This window comes from Tachysurus vachellii, chromosome 3 (genome assembly GCF_030014155.1).
Source record: "Tachysurus vachellii isolate PV-2020 chromosome 3, HZAU_Pvac_v1, whole genome shotgun sequence".
Classification (NCBI taxonomy): Eukaryota; Metazoa; Chordata; class Actinopteri; order Siluriformes; family Bagridae; genus Tachysurus; species Tachysurus vachellii.
The window spans coordinates 28,559,800-28,580,887 of record NC_083462.1 but is presented as its reverse complement, the minus strand read 5'-3'; the positions used below and the strand labels follow the sequence as shown (position 1 = coordinate 28,580,887).

At 37.5% G+C, this 21,088-nt stretch overlaps 1 protein-coding gene across 1 annotated transcript; it reads left to right on the top strand.

Moving 5' to 3' along the window:
* Positions 1–6,524: 6,524 nt before the first annotated feature.
* Positions 6,525–20,279, top strand: aqp4 (aquaporin 4). Its single transcript, XM_060865039.1, has 6 exons — positions 6,525–6,564; positions 14,303–14,367; positions 16,303–16,732; positions 17,826–17,990; positions 19,135–19,215; positions 19,871–20,279. Exons 2-6 carry the CDS (start codon positions 14,321–14,323, stop codon positions 20,141–20,143), a joined length of 996 nt encoding a protein of 331 aa, XP_060721022.1. The 5' UTR covers positions 6,525–6,564; positions 14,303–14,320; the 3' UTR covers positions 20,144–20,279.
* Positions 20,280–21,088: the final 809 nt, after the last annotated feature.

Below are 21,088 nucleotides of genomic sequence, written 5' to 3'. Positions count from 1 at the left end.
GGCTGTGAAAAGTGCTGTTCCGGCTTATATGTATGAATTCAAGCTTACAGACACCTACAATTAACGACCATCGCTATGACCGACGACAGAGGAGAGATAGTAGACCATGACCAATTTTCTCTCTCTTGAATCCTGGACTAGGAATTCTGCAGCATTATCGAGATTGAAGCTTTCACTCTCCCGAAACTACGACGACTGCTTTGCTGTTTACGTCACCCGTGAGCCAGTCATACGTACAGTTCAAGAACATTTGATGCCAGTTGGAAATAGATGAACAATTTATTTAACTTGTTTGTGGAAATCCAAAGTGTCAAAGTTTTTATTGTGCAAAGGTCATTTCTGATAATGTGGGTGTCAGAGGCTCACTGTGACAGATTGTTGTTAGATTTAAATAGAACGCTGCCAGCTCTGCTGCTCTGTTTATAGACATGGTAAATCTGTCTGTCTATCAAGTAAAGACGGAGTGAGAGCAAGAGCGAAAGAGGAAGGGAGAGAGAGAGAGAGAGAGAGAGAGAGAGAGAGAGAGAGAGCATGAAGCAGATTGAAATGGGGTAGGCGATAAAAGAAGTGAGAAGAAAGTCAAGGCGAGAACATGGCAGGGAGAAAGGGAGAGAGAGAAAGAGATAAAAAGAAGAGAGGAAGAAACAAGAGAGAAATAGAATGTGAGGTGCGAGAGCAATGAAGTCAGTGACGGTTGTGCCTGTTACCTGTCAACAGCTTGTCTTCCCTGTCAGAGCAAGCAAGAAATGTAAGCGGAGTGACTGTGTCTCGCCCTCGTGTGTGTGTGCGTGTGTGTGTCTGTGTGAGTGTGCGTGTGTGTTTGTTTATGTGCATGATGGAGGAAAGTGTAGCTGTGTAAATTCTTCAGTTTTTTCCTAAATACCTTTGGTAAAAAAAGTTCAAATACAGAAAAAAATTTTATACTGATTGAGATTTATAGTAATTTGTGAGGAGAGAAAAATAAAAGTGAGTCGATGTTTCTGTGAAAATTTCTTCGATAGCTGTTTACTTTTTGTGTAGCCTTGGTGGGTTGAAACAAAAAGCTGATGATACTGCAAGTCATGGATTGTAGAGCAGTTTCTGAAAAGACAAACCTCACAGTTACACAGTATTTTGTCCAAACTGACACAACACATGAAATGAAAAAACACCAATTTCTCCAACGCCAATGAATTTTTCCAACAGATTTCAATTTCTGAATCTTATGATTATAAAGTTGTATGTGAAGGTTTATGGAAGCCAAACCAAACAAAACATTTCACTATATTTTCAAATGTTTTAGAAGCACTGCTTTTGCCTTTCGAGTTTCTCAAAAGTAAAAGTGAAGCTATTATCATCACGTCTATGCTAAGAAAAATACTTAATCTAACAGCATTACAGCACGTTATAAAAGGTTCAAATCTGGAACATAACTATAGAAACAGTGAATTAGATGTAAATGAAATGACATGCTAAGAAAGTTTTGACATGAAAATTGGGGAATTTATGTACTTTATTTAGCCCAGTTTTAAAAATTCATAAATAAATAAATAAATAAATAAATAAATAAATAAATAAATAAATAAATAATTGTTAAACAAGATTAAAATAGATATTTTCAGTTTTAAAAAAAAGATAAAATTGATAAATTCTTAAATTGTAAAATTCGTAAATCTTAGTTTTTGTTCCTTTTATAAAAGTTTTTCATCGTTTGTGTTTTAAGGAATTTAGCTGGTATACAGTACGTGGATATTGAGGTAACTGAGAACAGAAAGGACAATTAAGGCATTTTAATTTACTTTTCATTAAAATGGAAACTATCATTTATTTATAAATGAAATTTACTGATGTTGGTATTATTCTTCGTGAGTTAAAGTGTGACTATATTCATTCACTCTACTCTGTTTCCTAGTGTTAGGCTCTGATTTGAGAAATAAGATTTCTACCATCACACAAGTATAGAAATGTTTACAGTTGGTAACATAAAATAAAGAACACAAGGTCCCTTTCTACAAAAATTGAGAGTAGGCGAGCGACATGTACCCAGATGATTCTGGACACTGAGCACATCACAGACACAAACTGTTAAATTTTAATGTGTTTTTGTTTTGTTTTGATTTTTTTATTCATTCAAAGCAAAACAATTTTTGCGACAGATTGTTCTGCAGCACATGAAGGAGAATACAGCACACTGCGACTTGAGAAATACCAGACCGGTCACTTAGTCCAGGGTCTAATAAAGTGCTACACAGCATTAGCATTAGATTCCATGCCAAACAGAAGTGGCTTCTATATAACCTCCTGAGTCTGTTCTCCTTTTGTACAGCAGCATTCAGTGGTTCAATTGACTGGTCTTATATTGTCTTCATTTATGGATATTTGTCGACTTTATTATTTTTTTTTCATATCTAATATTTACACCATGAATATGGCATGACTGGTTTTAAGAAAGTATTCATTGTATTTTTGTGTGTGTATCTATAAATGCACAAGCTTGTGAAACTCACCAGCATAATTTGTATCTAAAAACTCAATAGCTCATTAAAATTTATGTGATTTGAAGTAGAACAGTTGAAGTGTATATAATTTGCGTTCTTGTGCGTCGGTTTTTGTGCACTCGGGAGCACAAGTAGGATACAAGTAGTTTTTTTTTTCAAGTGTGTTTTTTCTTTTAATGAAGATACAAGGTCATAAACGCACAGCTTAACACATCAGATCAACCCATATAAAAATATACGCACTACAAATACAGTACAGTGGAAAAAGTCGTATGCATCCTCATGTTTTTTCTTTTTGTAATACTAATTTTGTCTCATGACTTCTGTATTCCCAACAAGAATTTAGATGTTACGTATAAAAAAATGTAAATTGAAGTAAAGGAGGTATATTATGTATTGTATATTGCATAGTAGGGCATGTATTTGAAGAAAAGTATGAGCAGTCGTATCATAACCGTTAGTCAATCAGAACGTCTATCAGCATTGACTCCTGTTTCTGGCTGCTCTTTTGTTTGTTGGTATTTTTAGACTCCATGAGTAAATATACAGTATGTAGACTTGGATGAGTGCGTCTGAGTATGAGTATAAATGTAGTGAAAAATGATAAACTCCATGTGGGATGATGGTGTTAAGGAATTGTCTACGTGAATGAGGTAACCACAGTGTCATTGTTGGGGGTGAAGCAATTATTTAAACCTATTTCTCATAAACGTTAACCTCATAAATGGGGTTAAAATGAAGAAGTATATGCAAGAGCAAGCAAGGTACCTATTTTCACAACAGATTATTTTCCAGAACTATATCATGCAGTGAAAAAATTGTGCAAATTAAAAGTTAGCTTTTATTTAAGGCTGGACCTGGAATCACTGAGTCACCTGTTTGCATGAAGCAACCACGCTGGCCAATTTATTTCAGTCCCAGAAAACTTCTTACTTCTAATTGAATCATATTTAATGACGCCATTACACAGGGAGCATGCTGGGTAATGGTCCCTTTTGGTAAGGCTTATATAAGACCCCTTGCTGTTCCCACTGAGATTAGTGTGACTCCCTTCTTCTCATTACATCCCGTAATGTCTCACTAAATCCAAGTCTGTCGCATTATACGTGTCATGTGTTTCATTTATGTCTCCAGAGCAGCCTGGAAGTTCACACCCTGGCATCAGTCTGCCACACAATCACACCCGGCTTCCCTTTTATCTCTGTTCCTCTAACATTTACTCACTTCCTATTTAGCTGGCTATATCTTTAACTTCGATTGACTATAGTTCAACCAAATCTCTCTCTCTCTCTCTCTCTCTCTCTCTCTCTCTCTCTCTCTCTCTCGTTATCTCCGGGCCTCCTACAGACTTCCTCTTCCTCTCTCATTAGTGTCCTTCTGTAGCATAGCAACAGACAGGCTAACAACAGACAGACTCAGTGATGATGGTGCTGAGAAACAGGACATCAGCCTCAGCAGCAGTCACCTGCTTATCCTTCTGGGAAAAAGCAGCTTGTTCTGTCACTAGGAAATCTTTTTGATTATGACTTGTGTCAAGCTGCAGAAGTCCAAGCAGAGACTGAGAGCAGGGGGCGTGCAAGCAGGCGGTACAAAGTTAGAAAGAAATCAGAAGCTGATAAGCATATCTATGATTTTTGTGTGTGTGTGTGTGTGTGTGTGTGTGTGTGTGTGTGTGTGTGTGTGTGTGTGTGTGTGTGTTTTAAATGATTTTCCACATTGTGGGGAAGAAGCTTGATGAAAGTGTTCAGTGTGACTGTTGAACACATTGATCAAACTGTTTTCCTGTAAGGCTGAAAATCAATTACACACAGATGTTAGTGAACAATACAAGCGCCCGTGCTTGCTGTGCTGTTTCTCCTCGCTGTAAGTAGTTCAATTCATGATTTGCTGCAAAATGTTGTTTAATTATTCCTTTCTCTTTACTGATTTTCTCTCGATGTATTGCTTTTTGAGAGCTCTTAAGAGTAGAGAGTATACTGTAAGCAGTTATCATTTATCATTTAAATGAATTCCTCTTTCTCTCACCACCTCTATGTGAGCTCTCTGTGCTTCACCGCACAAATCTACAGTCCGCATCTGTCAGTGTCAGGTTCACTTGGTTTTTCTTTCTGTCACACACTCACACACACACACACACACACTCACAGTTTGATTAAGTCTCTATTATTTTACAGTATTTCACAGTAAGCATTTCATGCATACTCAATATTTCTTTATTAAGGTCATTATTTGTTGCCCAAGTTTCATCAGTAATATAATCATCATGATTAATTATGATGTAAAAAATCTCTCTAAGCAGCTTGATATACGAGAGGTTAAATGTTCAGGCTTGTGCGTTTAGTTGGCAAGGATGCCGGGTGCTTGAAGGGAGGAAAGGTCGGAATGAGTAAATAGTTATAAATCCTGGTGTTGTAGGCTAAAATAAAGTAAAGTTTTTATATGCGCCTCCTGAACTTTTTTTATCAATGCTAAGTAAAGTTAGTTCAAAGGTATTATCCAGTTTTCCCTTATAGCACAGCTCTTATTTGTACGCTGTAACCCTCCATCCTCCACCCAGACTTGGTTTATAATTTATTATGACATTTTTTAATTATTCAATATTTGGGCCTCCATCCCTGATTATTCCGAATGTGATTTAGCCTTGTACCATAAAAAGGTCTGCCTAGTTTTAAAGGTCTGCAATTCTCACACACACAAACACACACACACACACACACACTTCTCTCTTTCTCTCTTTTACACACACACACCCTCCCTCTCTCTCTTTCTCTCTCTTCTCTCTCACACACACAAACACATACACACACTCACACACCCTCCCTCTCTCTCTCTCTTTCTCTCTCTCTCTCACACACAAACACACAATCACACACCCTCCCTTTCTCTCTCTCCCTCTCTCTCTCTCTCACACACACACAGACCCTCTCGCTCTCTCTTTCTTTCTCTCTTTCTCTCTCTCACACACACACACACAAACACACAATCACACACCCTCCCTTTCTCTCTCTCTCTCTCTCACACACACACCCTCTCACACTCTCTTTCTTTCTCTCTTTATCTCTCTCTCACACACCCACACACACACACACACACACACAGTCACACACACACTTGTCTTGCTATCCTACTGAAGACCTTCTAATGACATATTTATTAATGCAGCTAATTATGCTATGCATGCATCTCTATCTTACCTTAACCAACAGGGAACTTTTAGCTCAATTAGTTTTGTTGAATAAAAACTGAAAATTTTATGTAAAAAAAAAAAAAAAACAACTTTTACTTGTGAGAATATTTGGTCCCCATCAAGATATAAAACATACCCTCAACACACACACACACACTCTCTCTCTTTCTCTCTCTTTCTCTCTCTCTCTCTCTCTCTCTCTCTCTTTCTCTCTCTCTCTTTCAAAGTGTAATGCTGTCCCCTGCAGGTCGGTTCATACATCTAATCGTCAGCAAGCAATAAATACTTGGAATAAGATGATTTAATCTAGTTTTTATTAATAACAAGCAATTAGTGCATGAATCATACTGCACATAGAATTCAGAGATGACTGATTCAATGCAAAGTTCAAAAACGTGCATTTCTACTTTTAGTTCATACCCAATTTTCTCTCTTTTTTCACATTCATGGACTCCCAAATGCCCACAGTTAGTTGAAGGAAAGAGAAATGCCAACGAACTGACTCAGAGGACCAGCTTTGCTCTTTTGTGCTATCAGTGATGGATGGCCATGGCATTCATCATATCACTGTATATTGTTTCAAAATGTTTTCAAGTGCTATAACTAGAAATGGAAATCTTCCTCTACACAGGGTTGTGGGGACCTGGAGTCCGTCCCAGGGGTCTCCCAGGACAGGTAGGGAGCACACTGGACATGGTGCTAAACAGTCACAACCACACACTCTCACACACACATTCATACACTACGTGCAATTTAGAGAAGCCAATCAGCCTTTAATGCATATCTCTGGACTTGGGGAGGAAACTGGAGTTACCAGAGCAAACCACTGAAGCACAAAACTCTCAAACACAGGGTGGAGGTGGGAATCAAACCCCAACCCGGAGGTGCGAGGCAATGAAGGTACTGTATTTTTTTCTAGCCACCCTAAAAGAAGTATTTTATATACAGCTGCTTCATTGTTTTAACCATTTCAACCTTTTAAACATTAAGTTAACTTTATTAATTTACACACACACACTCTCTCTCTCTCTCTCTCACACACACACACACACACACACACACACACACAATATCCTTGTAATGACCTTACATTGATAATTATTTATGTAGCTAATGAATGTTGTTATCCCTAAATATAACCTCTAATAATCTAATAGGGGTGGGGGTGGGGGGGTCATTTTCCTAGTGGAGACCAGCCAAAAGTTCATTTCATCTACAGCAAGATATAAAAACAAAGTCTATTTAAGTAACATCAAACCTTCTGGTCATCAACATTTTAAATTAGATTGCAAATGATGCACAGACATGGTGATGAATAATCCCTCTCTAACCTCCTACTGATCCCTTTGAGCTGTTTTTGTACAATATCCTGTGAAAATCAATATGCAAAACAGAGACAGAGAAATAGAGAGATATAGAGATACAGAGATTAATCTAGAATTAACCTCAAAAAGGAAATCATAACTGGAAAATAATAAAAAAACTTTCATGGACATGTTATGTTTAGCAGGATTTCACGCTTCTATAATGAAACCATTTGAAAAATAACATCCATTCTGTTACCCGAAACAAAAGTCTATCTCTCAAATCTCAGAAGCAGCATAGAAAAATGAAAGGTAAACCTAATAATTATTTCATAAAGCCAAACAAATTCATTCATTAGTTATGCTGCCCCCTTACGGCGCTTCCTCATTCACTATAAATAGAGAGACAGTGTCTTCATCTTGGTCTCAACTATAATGCTATAATTATCTTAGAAAATTAGGTTGTATGGTCTGATTAAAATGATTACAGACTGATTGTTGAGGACTCGTTCAAAAACAAGTGCAGTTCAGGATATATTAAATTTATTGACAGGAATGTAAACTACAATGAGATATGTGTGTTTTAATTCTTTATGGATGTACGACACATGTGGTTGACCTTCCAGTGCACCTTCTTTATCAATCTATACAGGCTTTAATTTTAGGTTGGAGCATCAGCGAGACGAGGCACCTGGTGCATGTTCCAAGGCTCATATCTTAAAACATTAATGATGGTTGTAGAAGCACATGAGTGGTCTAGGTGAGGAGTAAACACACAGACCAAAGAGCATAAACAATACAAGGAGCAATGTACAAAGTATACTGTAAAAAAATTATATAATAGGATAAATGATATACAAATATGAACAGAATAGAAAATTGTTTAAAAAATAGAAAGGCAGTTTAAAAAGATGCTTGATAGAAAGGAAGTACAGAGAAAGATGCTAGATCTTGGCTGAAAAGGAATGGAGACGGAGTGTTTTGGACCACTGTGTAGCCATGACACTGAAGCAGAGAGATCTTGCATTATGAGCATGTTTAGACATCAGAAATGTGCATGCCAAGTGCCCTGAAGATGAAGACCTTTGTTAGGGTGAAAGTCTGTAATTCTGAATCAGAGTGAATAGATAATGTTCTGCACCACCCTTTGATGCCTGGACTACAAACATGAGTGTTTTGCATTTGTTTCTCATGCAGCATAAAGCCAGTGAAATAACTTCAGCTGAAAACTTTGGGAGGTTGTGAGCCAGGTGACCAGCAGCAGCATTCAGAATGATCTTTAGAGGAGATCTGGCACATAAAGAAAGGACTTAGAAAGAGAAAGTGTTGCAATGATCAAGGGTTGAAACAATACTGTATGTGTAGAATCTTTAGTCAGCAGTTTAAAAAAAAGTCGTACTTTTCTGTACTCAGAAGATTCAGAATGTACTCAAATCTCTGATTGGCAAGACTTCACAAAAGCTGTGTCCCAAATAATCTATGCACTACGTACTCTACTCTTTATTGTATGAATTTTAGGCTAGTAATGTTTCAAAAGGAACTCTAACGTTTTTTGCTAACTAAAAGTATAAACAGTTTCCCACTTCGCTAGCTTTAGCAAAATACGCAGAATTTTTTTTTTTAAAAAACCTGAAAGTTGCAAAAAACCACACACAGTGTGTGTAAATTCATGACATTTGTAAGATGTCTTGCTCAACAGAGCCCCTATTCCACTACATACAGTAAGCAAAGTGGCAAGCATTTAGTTCATGAAGTCTCTAACATTCCAAACTTTTTTGGGGGGAGTTGAATAAGTGCATCATCTGGGAACTACTTCCTGTTGGATTTTTTAGAGTGAACACACTACTCACTAATATTTATACTACAATATAGTGCATAGGTGTGCGATTTGGGAAGCACCTAAAGATTTGTTTAACCAGGTTTGCTTTTAAAGTCATGAAATAACCAGGAAGTTCATGCTTATTCTCTCACCTTCTATCCAAGATTCAACTGAATAAACTGCTCTATCAATCAAACTGGTGAAATTCACATAGGACGCTGCTATAAACCCAATACTTCCAACAGTTAACTTACTAACTGGACATAGAAACATTATCTTCCAGCACACTGTGTGCATCCATGAATACTTCTCTGATTCTTACCAGAAGAGACAGATATCATTTTGCCCCAGGGGACTGAGACAGTGCTTCTACACTGCCAAGACATGAAGTCTGAGCTCAGTGCTGGATGCCAAGGTCAATTCCCAGAGGTGCCACATGGTATCTATGGTCAGCTTCTATTATGTAGTGGTCAGAGTTTATGAATATACTTTAACTAACTTGGAAGGATGGCATATGCCACCCTATCTAAGAGACTTCTGGGTCACACAGGTTAGGAAGTTGGAATTCTATTCCAATTTATCCTGGCAAGCTTCATGTGCTCTGGGATGGTGGTGCTGTCACACAGGAAAAGATTTTATTAAAAAAAGAAGTCTATTGAGGCTTAGGATTTTCAATCATTTTTGTTCTCAAGAGTGTCAATTCATCTGCGACTGAACATGTCAAGTGAAAAAAATATGATGTTTAAAAAATAAAATCATCATTAGTATTAAAGTGAACATTTTATTCCGATTCATCTACACCAAAAACTATTTTTTTCAGCTATATGCTGCTCATTTTACAAAAACAAATATATTATTTATTCATTCTTCCTTAACTTATTCAACACTTGCTTTATCCAAATCAACTGATTTAGAGCAATACCAATCTCAGGAACACCGGCCACAATGTATGCTGTAATACACCCTGGATGGTTTCATGGCATCACACATATAAATACATATTCACGTACAATACATATTCACGCTATAGAAACACCACAAAAATTTTCATTTTTTAGTAAAAGTTCATTTCAGTAAATCAACTCAAATAGTAAAACTTGTGTATTATATAAATTCAGTACACACAGACTGGAGTAGTTTAAGTCTTTGGTACTTTTAAGACTTTTGAGAGTTTTAAGATTTTTGCTCACATTTAACAAAAACACACATTTTACAAATCTCAAAAAATTAAAATATGGTGAAATGCTAATCAGCTAATCAACTCAAAACACCTGCAAGGGTTTCCTGAGCCATAAAAATGGTCTCTCAAATTGGTTCACTAGGCTACACAATCATGGGGAAGACTGCTGATCTGACAGTTGTCCAGAAGACAATCGTTGATATCCTTCACAAAGAGGGTAAGCCACAAACATCCATTGCCAACAAAGCTGTCTGTTCACATAGTGCTGTATCCAAGCATGTTAATAGAAAGTTGAGTGGAAGGATAACGTGTGGAAGAAAAAGATACACAACCAAGTGAGAGAACCGCAGCTTTTGAGAGGTTTGTCAAGCAAAATCGATTGAAGAATTTGGGTGAACTTCACAAGGAATGGATTGAGGCTGGGATCAAGGCATCAAGAGCTATCACACACAGACTTGTCAAGGAATTTGGCTACAGTTGTTATATTCCTCTTGTTAAGCCACTCCTGAACCACAGAAAATGTCAGAGGCATCTTAGCTGAGAAGAACTGGATTGTTGCCCAGTGGTCCAAAGTCCTCTTTTCAGATGAGAGCAAGTTTTGTATTTTATTTGGAAACCAAGGTCCTAGAGTCTGGAGGAAGGGTGGAGAAGCTCATAGCCCAAGTTGCACAAGCCTGTGATTATTTGGAGTGCAATGTCATCTGCTGGTGTTGGTCCACTGTGTTTTTTGAAAACCAAAGTCACTGCACCTGTTTACCAAGAAATTTTAGAGCACTTCATGCTTCCTTCTGCTGACAAGCTTTTTAAAGATGCTCATTTCACTTTCCAGCAGGATTTGGCATCTGCCCACACTGCCAAAAGCATTCAAAGTTGGTTAAATGACCATGGCATTGGTGTGCTTGACTGGCCAGCAGACTCAACAGATCTGAACTCCATAGAGAATCTATGAGGTATTGTCAAGAGGATAATGAGAAGCAAGAGACCAAAAAATGCAGATGAGCTGAAGGCCACTGTCAAAGAAACCTGGGCTTCCATACCACCAAAGCAGTGCCACAGACTGATCACCTTCATGCCATGCCGAAGTGAGGCAGTAATTAAAGCAAAAGGAGCCCCAACCAAGTATTGAGTACATATACAGTAAATGAATATACTTTCCAGAATGCCAACAATTCACTAAAAATGTTTTTTATTTATTTATTGGTCTTATGAAGTATTCTAATGTTTTGACTTTTTGTTAAATGTGAGCCAAAATCATCACAATTAAAAGAACCAAAGATTTAAACTACTTCAGTCTGTGTGTACTGAATTTAAATAATACTCAAGTTTCATTATTTGAGTTGAATTACTGAAAGAATTGAACTTTTCCACGACATTAAAATTTATTGAGATGCACCTGTACATCTCTGTGGTATATCATTGGCTTTATGAAGAACTTTGTTCTGTTTGAAAACTCTTTTTCTCTTTGACCCACATATCACCTCACTGAAGACAATCATCCATGTTCCCCAAGAGGAAAAGACATTATATAATGGTTGCATAATGCCGATTCCTGCTTTCCAGGGCCTGAGTTGATATAATGAGTTGATAGGGTGTTCAAATATTTTGTGTTATGATAAAACAGAAAGGTTAGAGGATCATTTGTGTCTCTTTTGGAAAAAAGAAGAAGAACTGTGAGAACATTGTGGGCAAAGAAGTTCATTAGAACAAATATTCAGATTGCCTAAGCCCGCGTGAAGATTCAGAATTGCCTACTTACACAACGCGGGATGTTTGCAAGCCTCCTGATAATGAGAACATAATAGCATCAGGCCACAAACACATGCTGCTTAGTTAAAATTTCGGGTTTGTCTGTGATTTACGGAGCACAAAACTCCATAACACTAAGAACACAAAAAACTAAGAACACAAAAACTATACAGCAAGCAACGCATGGAGCTGCCGTGTAAATATCTAGACAAATGGTCTTTTCTAAAATGTTTAAATGCATCTTGCTCTACAGAATAATGCAAAGATTTTACAGCTACATTCTACTATGTACTGATGATTAGCGTAAGAGCATTAATTAGCTGATTAGCATAAGAGTATTTCAAAACTTTCCCTTCAGTGTCAAATTTGCATCTTGCCAGACAGGAGCTCTCAGCCAATGCATGAGGGAAGAGAAGGAATTAAGTTTACATCTTTGTATCTACTGTATATGATATTTTGCTAGTCTGCCTGAAGATATGAATTGTATTTATTATTGATAATTCTACTCTCAATTCAAATTACAATTCTACTACGATCTACAACATATCTGGTTAAAATCTAAGGTGAATGTCAGGACGGTTCACAGCCGAGGACAGGCAAATCTTCCTTTCCTAACATTACTACTTTGTAGATATTCTCGATCAGTTTGTGCTATATGGCGTATAAGCCTCAGCAGTTAGCACACCATGTATTTGAGGAATTTTTCTGTCTTATCTGGTGTCTATGTATTAAAGCAGATTTTCAGCAGATTTAAGCCAATATGAGTCAAGTGATGTCATCACAGCACACAATCAGCCTCTTCGACAATTACACATGTCTTAAGTGGTAGGAGTTTTAAGTGTGAATGCAATTTCAGAATTCAAGTAGTCACGATTTTAGAAAAATAACTGCTGCAAAATTAAGCATTTTTGGCAGCCACAGTAAAAAAAAATATCTTGGAGGGTTTTTTAATTAATTAGTATGAGTATTACATACAAATATTGGGCCTCATTTGTCATTTATCATTTAGCTTTTTCCTCCAGATTTACCATAACAAATTCGGACTAGTTGCATATCGTCGCTGTCAGGCGGAATCCTTGTATCTCCAAAACCGGTATTTTTAAGGAAAGGGTTTAGTCCGCGTTGCAGTGGATTGTCTTGCACTAAATTCCTGTCCTCAGACGAGCACCAGAACTAGTGGGGGTCAAGATTTTTTTTTCTTTGAGCCCAGTGTTTTGAAGACATTTACCTCAGTTGATTCGTTGCGACTCTTCTTGAGGAGAAATATGCCGCGAAGCTCTCCCGCTGAGTGAGGAAGAGGTGGACAGTTGAAGTGTCCAATGGAGTTATGAGATTTGCGCTCAAGCTATTTTCAAGACTTTAGATTGGTTAATAACTTGTAGAAATAACAGACCAATAGCATCGATATGTGAAAAAATATGAAATTGACAAAATTTGGACATACGAGGTTTCCGCCCGACAGCGACGATATATTGATCAGCCACACAGCTCATCTGTATGAAGTCACGCTCACAAAATTCCAGAAGAAATCAAGAAACCAAAATCAAGCTCACATCACAGACAAGAGAAAGCATGAAATGATGAAATGAAAAAGAATGGTAAAAGCTAAAATATAATAGGTGAAAGATATTTTGACTTGCTTCTATCCCGGTAAAAAGTTCTTGATTGATTGATTGATTGATTGATTGATTGATTGATTGATTGACAGTTGAGTGCTAAATCTTTTGTCAGCTGGAGCATTTGTTTAGGGCTTACAGCAATGCACAGAGAAAAGGTCATCTTCCATTTACAGTATACGGTGGCATTTCTTCTGTTACATTTAAATTATTAGTTTTGTTTGTCTTAATTTATGGGTTTGTGTTGGTTTACTTTCTTTGTATCTTTCTTTATATTTATTCATATATTTGATATTCATATATTTGATATTCAATAATGATAACAATACAACGTTTTTGTTTTGTTTTGTTTTGTTTTGTTTTTTTGCAGTTATATTTACTGATTTTCATAAAATTTTCTCAGTGGTATTTTTTAGTTTGGGATGTGATGTAAGACTTTTCTTTTGAACTCTCTCTAAATACTAAATACTGCAATGTACTAAATGCACCAAACATAATTAAAATAGCAATTTTTTTAATCCATATTTACGGGATTTTCATGAATAACACATTGCATTAATCGGTGATAATAGAAATAACAATCAGGGTCTCTATTATGACAAAATTGCCTGAGGGCATAAAAAAAAATATCTCTCTCTCTCTCTCTCTCTCTCTCTCTCTCTCTCTCTCTCTCTCTCTCTCTGAGCCTGAGGTGTATTACTTAGTGGCCTTGGCACAGACATTAAGAATGACAGTATTTGTGTTTTTAATACGAGTTCTCTAAGTGAAATAATGGCCAAGATATTCTGGATAATAAGGCTGAAAGGCAAGAAATCATTGTGCCTGTTGCTGAGGCGCGCGCTCGCGCACACACACACACGCACACACACACACGCACACGCACATGAGAAGCGCGCACCACTGTGTGTGTGAGAGAGCGCGCGTTCCTGGTTCTGCAGATTGATTGTATTTTTTTACATGTTCTCATAAATAGAATGCTGCTCACTAAGGGATGAGAGAGGAGTTTTCTGACCAAAACCAAATTTGCGGTCGTTTTCGGTAAGTCAGCTGTGTGCAATTTCCATTAAAAGGTAGCCTGTGTTTGTGTTTTTCGTGTCCCGGTAATGTCCCTCAATACCATGCTTTACAATAATCAGTAAATATTTATATACGTATATATACATATACTACGTATATGTAGCATCCGTTTTATCTGCAGTTTTAAATAAAACAAGGAATTATGCTGATAATTAGAGGATCTGGTTTGGGATGTGATGTAAGACTTTTCTTTTGAACATATTATATTAATAAAATAATTCTGTACAATGATCATAACAGGAAAAGGTTTTTTTTTCCACATTAGAAGGGGACCCAAAAGTTCAATGACTCCTGCATTATGATGACTTATGAATTTATCTTTATTTATGCAAGCTTGACTTATTTGTTTGTTTGTTTATTTGTTTGTTTGCTTGTTTATGAAACATTTGTAGATGACATATTACTGGAGATTCTCTTTAAGGAGGCAGATGGTGTATTAACACAGCATATGTTTATGGGAGACCAATTAAGAATATTGTATTACATGTTATTTGCCTGGTGAAGTTATATATACGGATATATAAACCAGTAGCAGGCAACAGGAATAGATATTAGTATCTTACAGTTTTTCTAAGATATGGATACTGTAATAGGTGGCTTAGTAGTTTGCATGTTTGCCTCACAACCCCAAGGTTGGGGATTCGATTTATGCCTTTGCCCTGTGTGCACAATGTTTGTATGTTCACGTGTTACAGGGGGTTTCCTCACTGTTCTCAGCTTTCCTCCCAAGTCCAAAGACTTGTGTTGTAGGCTGATTGTTATAAATTGTCCAATGACATCTCTGATTGTGCCTTGCAATGAGTTTGCATCCTGCCTAGGATTTCCTCTGCCCTGTTATATGTTCCAGGTTAACCCAGTTCCCCTGGAATTTTGAAATGTTCACAGTGCTTTCAAACAAAGTTTTTTGCTTTTTAGTGATAACTATTTCTTATTTATAAATTTATTAATAATAAATTAAAGTTGAAAGTTACATTTTCCTTTCAGCTATGTCTATGCAAAAGGGCTGCTACACATATCATGGAGCATCGCTTGTTTGTGCACATCCTCAAAAATTAATTCAACTTGACTACAAGTGGAAATACCGACATTTGTGGGTGCTATAGCATGCTGTGGGATCAGGCAGCCAAGTACTTATATAGAATATTCCTGTGCTGACCATGGAAGTTTTGTTCCCCTTTTTCCCCCTAGTGAATATAGTTTTAAATCTTCAGATACAGATATCACGAGTGATCGGTGTTTATCGAGTAGCAGCTTTCTGTGCTTACATACTGTATACATAGTGAAACTGGAGAATCATTGCACCCTTTACACGCTACTCAGGTGGTTGTGCAGGGCAAAGTTTGTTTGAAAATAGAGGTTTGTTTCAGTTCATAAATCTTCTCTGCATAGATAAATTATGGTTTTATAATTGTGGCTTAAATCCACATTATCTAATTAATGTTTGCTTTAAGATGTATTGAATTATTTTTGTACTCTTAATAAGAGATTAGCATGTGTGCCTCACACCTCTGGTTGGGGGATTGATTCCTGCATCCACATTGCATGCAATCTTCAGGAGTTTCCTCAGAGTACTCCTCCCCAGATCAAAAACATGTGTTATAGGCTGATTGACATCTCTGAATTGTCCACAGTATGTAAATGAGGGTGTAAGTATATGTGACTGTACCTTGTGATGAGTTAGCACCGTGTCCAGGGTGTCTCCCGCCTTGTTTGCTTTTCCTGTGTAGGATAAAGTTATAGAAAATAGATGGATAGTCACTGGCTGCTACTCGCTAGAGTAATTTTACGCATGTCTAAGCCAAACACTACAGAACTTATTTTACAAGTGTTCTTTAAACCAAATGCATTTATGTTCCAAACCTTTATCTTTCTCTTCCTGTCTTTCTGTTCTCTCAGGAGGTGTGTGCCCTCGTGCCCCTGCACGTGTGATCAAGTTATGGTTGCCTTTAAGGGCGTGTGGACAAAGGGTTTTTGGCGAGCAGTGTCTGGAGAGTTTTTGGCCATGTTGATCTTTGTGTTGCTCAGTTTGGGGTCTACTATCAACTGGGCAGCAACCACAAGTGAGAGCACTCCTCCTCCTCCTGACCTCGTTCTCATCTCTCTCTGTTTCGGCTTGTCTATAGCCACGCTCATCCAGTGCTTCAGCCAAATCAGCGGCGCCCACATCAACCCGGCAGTCACAGTGGCCATGGTGGCCACTCGCAAGCTGAGCCTGGCAAAGGGCATTTTCTATTTGGGAGCACAGTGTCTAGGGGCAATCTTGGGAGCAGCTATCCTGTATGGTGTGACTCCTCCAGCTGTCAGAGGGAACCTGGGGGTCACCTCGGTCAGTTAGATTGTATATGATGCACATGATTATTTGTAGATCTTCATAGTTAGGGAATAAGATTAGAAGATTTTTTGTTCATGTTAGTCACTTATTCTAGTGGTTATTGACAGACTTCTTAAACTGCCTTTAGACATCCATTATAATTGAGTTTCAACTGATCTGTTTTCTTTTTAATTCCAAATCCAGACAAATAAAACTCACACATAGGCTCCAGATAGACTGAATATAGATTAGGTTGAAAAACAATAAACCCCTGAACACAAAGTGAAATCCATAAAGTTATGCAAGGTTGGAGTGAAAGAACTCAAGATCCCTGCACAGAGCACCTGACCTTAACCCCACTGAACACTTTTAGGATGAACCGGAACACGGAATTCACCATAGATATATATTATTATAACAGCAAAGGGGTTCCAGCTCCATGTTAATTCAATTTATTTGGAGTAAAATGCCTGAAAAGTCCTCATACTGTACATTACTTCTGACCAAATAGAGTATAAATGGGAAGATAATAAAAGTCTAGTATATTGACAGTGTGTTGATGCACAAAAGTCCTCCTAGCTGTAATTATCCTATGTCATTGGGAATAAATGAATTTACCTATATGGCTTCCATCCTCATTGTTTTGTAGCTGACAGAACTGCATCCCATTTTCTAAAGTATAGCTGTAATGTTATAAAATACTGTATGTCTACTGTTGAATGTTCAGCATGTGACTGGACATGCCATGGAAAGGTTTTTTGTGCACTGACGTTTACCTGAGTGTACAATTTAATATGACAATATATTAATAATGTATGTACTACTTTATCATACTTTTCATTTGCTATATTGAATGGTCTAATTAACAATATAATGAGAATTTCACACATTTCTGTATTCAGCAAACTCTACTTTACAGTCCAACTGGAACATTGCCCATATAATGTGTCAAGAACACACGCAGGTCTGGATCTAGTGTAATGCAGAGCCTAATGCACACAAAAAGATATAGTTTATATCCAGCAATCCTCAAGATGGAATGTTCTTGGTTAATTATCTTTTTCAGCTCCTTCTTACTTCCTAATCGCTGTTCTCTACTTCTCTTTAGGTCAGCACTCATATCTCTGCTGGTCACGCCCTGGTGGTTGAACTCTTTATCACCTTTGAGCTTGTCTTCACCATCTTTGCTACCTGTGACCCAAAGCGCACTGACCAGAAGGGTTCAACAGCACTGGCTATCGGCCTGTCGGTGTGCATAGGGCACCTGTTTGCCGTGAGTCGGGTTTCTAAATCAACTGACATAATTAAGAGTGCAATAGATCCAGAAGGAATTACAACAAATTATGATAATTTATTATACAGTAAGCAACTGTACCTACAGACAGTACCTTAAAGAATCACAGAAGAGAAGTAGATGCATGTGTCGAATCACGTTGTTACACAAGTAAAGCATAAAGGGTGAAGCATGCATAGTTGTTATGCTCATCAGCCTATTGGGCATTTTCCATGTCTGAGTGTGGCAGGTGTTTTTTCGGGTCTCAAAGCAGTGCTCTTCCATGGAGAATTGTAACCTAGCTGTGCTGCCATGTGTTGATATCAGGTTTATGCCAAAAAGTCCCCAGAGAATTTGATGTGTGCTTGCCGCACCTAAGGGTGTTGCTAAAGATGAAGGGTGTCCTCGATTTGCTCTTTATGTACAGGCATAGCAGGATTAAATAGACTTTATTATAGAAATTGATTTTTTTTTTGGTTATTTTGTTGGTTATTTGACTCTCAGGAGTTGTACAATATTGCTAAATCCATCGTGGAATATATCCTGTTTCTTTAGTTAAGCTGTGACAACAACTCTCCATATTGTTACCCACTGTTCAAAATCACAATTTTTTGAACAGATACATTTGCTTAACACAGTGTGATGGTTGCATTGGTGGAATCAATGCTACAAGCAAGTGTGATTTAAATGAATGGAATTTCCCTATAAATGTGGCAAATCTCTTGGTTGTGCAAAACTGGTTGTGCATTTTTTTAAGTTTAATTTTGTTGTATCAAATAAGCCATATTATTGATTTGTATCATGTCTTCTTCTTCTTCTTCTTCTTCTTCTTCTTCTTAAATGCAATAGCTAACAGATGCTACTGCTAAGTTCATTACACTTTTTATGAAACTAGTAGGAAAATAATCTTATGAATATTAGTAACTAGTGGGCAAATTTATTAAAAGCACACACAATATCACTGTATAGACAATCACACCTTCATAGCCTTTTAAAGAGTTCGTGTTTAGAAGCTCAAGTGTTATCTTCTATTCTTTTCTCCTAACTTTACTGTGTGTGTGTATGTGTGTGTGTGTGTGTGTGTATGTGTGTGTGTGTGTGTGTGTGTGTGTGTGTTTGTTTGTGTGTGAGTATGTTCTAACAGATTCCCTACACTGGTGCCAGTATGAATCCTGCTCGCTCATTTGGTCCTGCTGTCATCACCGGGCACTGGGAAAACCACTGGGTGTGTCAAATATTTCTATTTCTTTTTCTTTTTTTTAATAATTTCTGTCTGCCAGCATGAGGTACTGTAGTAAAGGCCGAAGTGAGGTACATTCATCATATAGACATTTTGAGGACACCCACTGTTACATAAGGATCTGAGCCATATGTATGCGTGGTGCACTGAGCTTCTGTCGGAGAGTGTTACACTCAGGAGAGGAGTTAAGCTGAAGAGAAAGCTTCTATTTTGAGGCCATCCTTTTGACAGTGAAGGTCAGTGATAATGGCTTCTTCAGAAAAGAATGTGGTAGAAGGAAAAGCAATACAACGCAGTGCTTTAGGAGCTACTCTCAAGGACTTTTTTCAGGGGCTGAGTCCAATATGATTTCCACCTGTCCATATAATTTACAGTAACCAGGCCTTTCAAGACAAGATTGTATTACTTTACTTGGATCAGAGGCCAGATGTCTAGTGTCAATACCTGAGAGATACCTGCCAGTTCACCAGGAAAATTATTGATTGTATCGGTATTGATTGTAAATTTTCAGATATGAGAGCAGTGTATGTATATATCAGTGTAAGCCATTGGCAAGCAGTTACAGATTTGTATAATATTGTAAGGTACTCTTGAAAATCACGCTATAAAACATCTCTGTCTCTCACGCTCCCACTTACAGGTGTACTGGTTGGGTCCATTAATGGGAGGAGTCCTGGCAGCAGCCCTATACGAGTACCTGTTCTGTCCCGATCCAGATTTGAAAAAACACTATGCCAGCGTCATCTCTAGGACCTCCTTCCCAACTGCTCAGTACCAAGGCATGGAGCCAGGTACTTTCTCCAGTGACAAAGATCAGATGATGATCAAACAGCCAGCGTTCACAGAGCTGGATGTGGAGCACACTGACAGAAAGGAGAGAGAGGAAGCCGGTGAGGTGCTGTCCTCTGTATGACGATTAAGGTGCACTGGGGAAGAAGAGCTGAGTTCTATACATTACACCTCCAACCAGCTTAAAGAGACGAACTGATATAGAGGTGTGAATTATACAAAATAGTATGTTAAAAGAGAATTCTTTCTGCTAGCACCATTACCTATCCATTACAGGGGTGAACCATTACACAATGCTGTGTGCTGCAGTTTTTTAATGTTACAGTACTGTGAAAAGGTCTTATTCAAAACAAATTAAAAATATCTATATTTTTGACATCTATGTTTTTCAATAATCAATGTAATTTATTCAAAAACACTTCAGATTTCCAAACTTTAGTTTTTAAGCAAAAACGAAATGTTCTAGAAAAATGTTTATATGTCAGTAAAGACGGCAGCACGTTACATAAAGCAGTTTTCATATTGGCGTACATAAAAACATACTGATTTTTGCTGTAAGTGTAAAAGTCTCCAGAAGCACTTTGGTTGGTTTTGTAAGATTCCTAGAAAACATAACAGCTAATTTCCTTATAAAGCAGCAGAAACTGTGAAGCATTTTTTTTTAATCAAAGGGTTGTCACCCCAAATGTTGATCTTGTTTCATTTATTGCTGTTTATTGCTCTTTAAAGTATTCCAATATTTCCATTATTTCGCTCTTTTTGCCTCACTGCATTTCTTTGCATGTCCCTAGAACTTTTCCACAGTACTGTATATGGCCAAAGGTGTATGGATACCTGACCATCATACCAATATGTGCTTTTTGAACATCGCATTTCATTTTTAGTTCCTTTTACTAGTATAAATAGCTCCACTCTTGTGAGAAGGCTTTCCACTAGATGTCAGAGCATGGCTATGTGGCAAACCATGTGTTCACGGAGCTTGTTTTGTACACAGTGGCATTGTCATGCTGGAAAACCTTTGGCCTGTTATATGGCAACAGTTTGGGGATGATCCAAAGTGGTTTTCTGA

What these genes read in the sequence shown, in the direction of transcription:
- aqp4 (XM_060865039.1), top strand. Translation starts at nt 14,321, where the DNA reads ATGAGAGAGGAGTTTTCTGACCAAAACCAAATTTGCGGTCGTTTTCG. An exon ending in CAAATTTGCGGTCGTTTTCG is followed by an intron (nt 14,368 to 16,302) that starts GTAAGTCAGCTG and finishes CTGTTCTCTCAG; the next exon opens with GAGGTGTGTGCCCTCGTGCC. An exon ending in GGCACTGGGAAAACCACTGG is followed by an intron (nt 19,216 to 19,870) that starts GTGTGTCAAATA and finishes TCCCACTTACAG; the next exon opens with GTGTACTGGTTGGGTCCATT.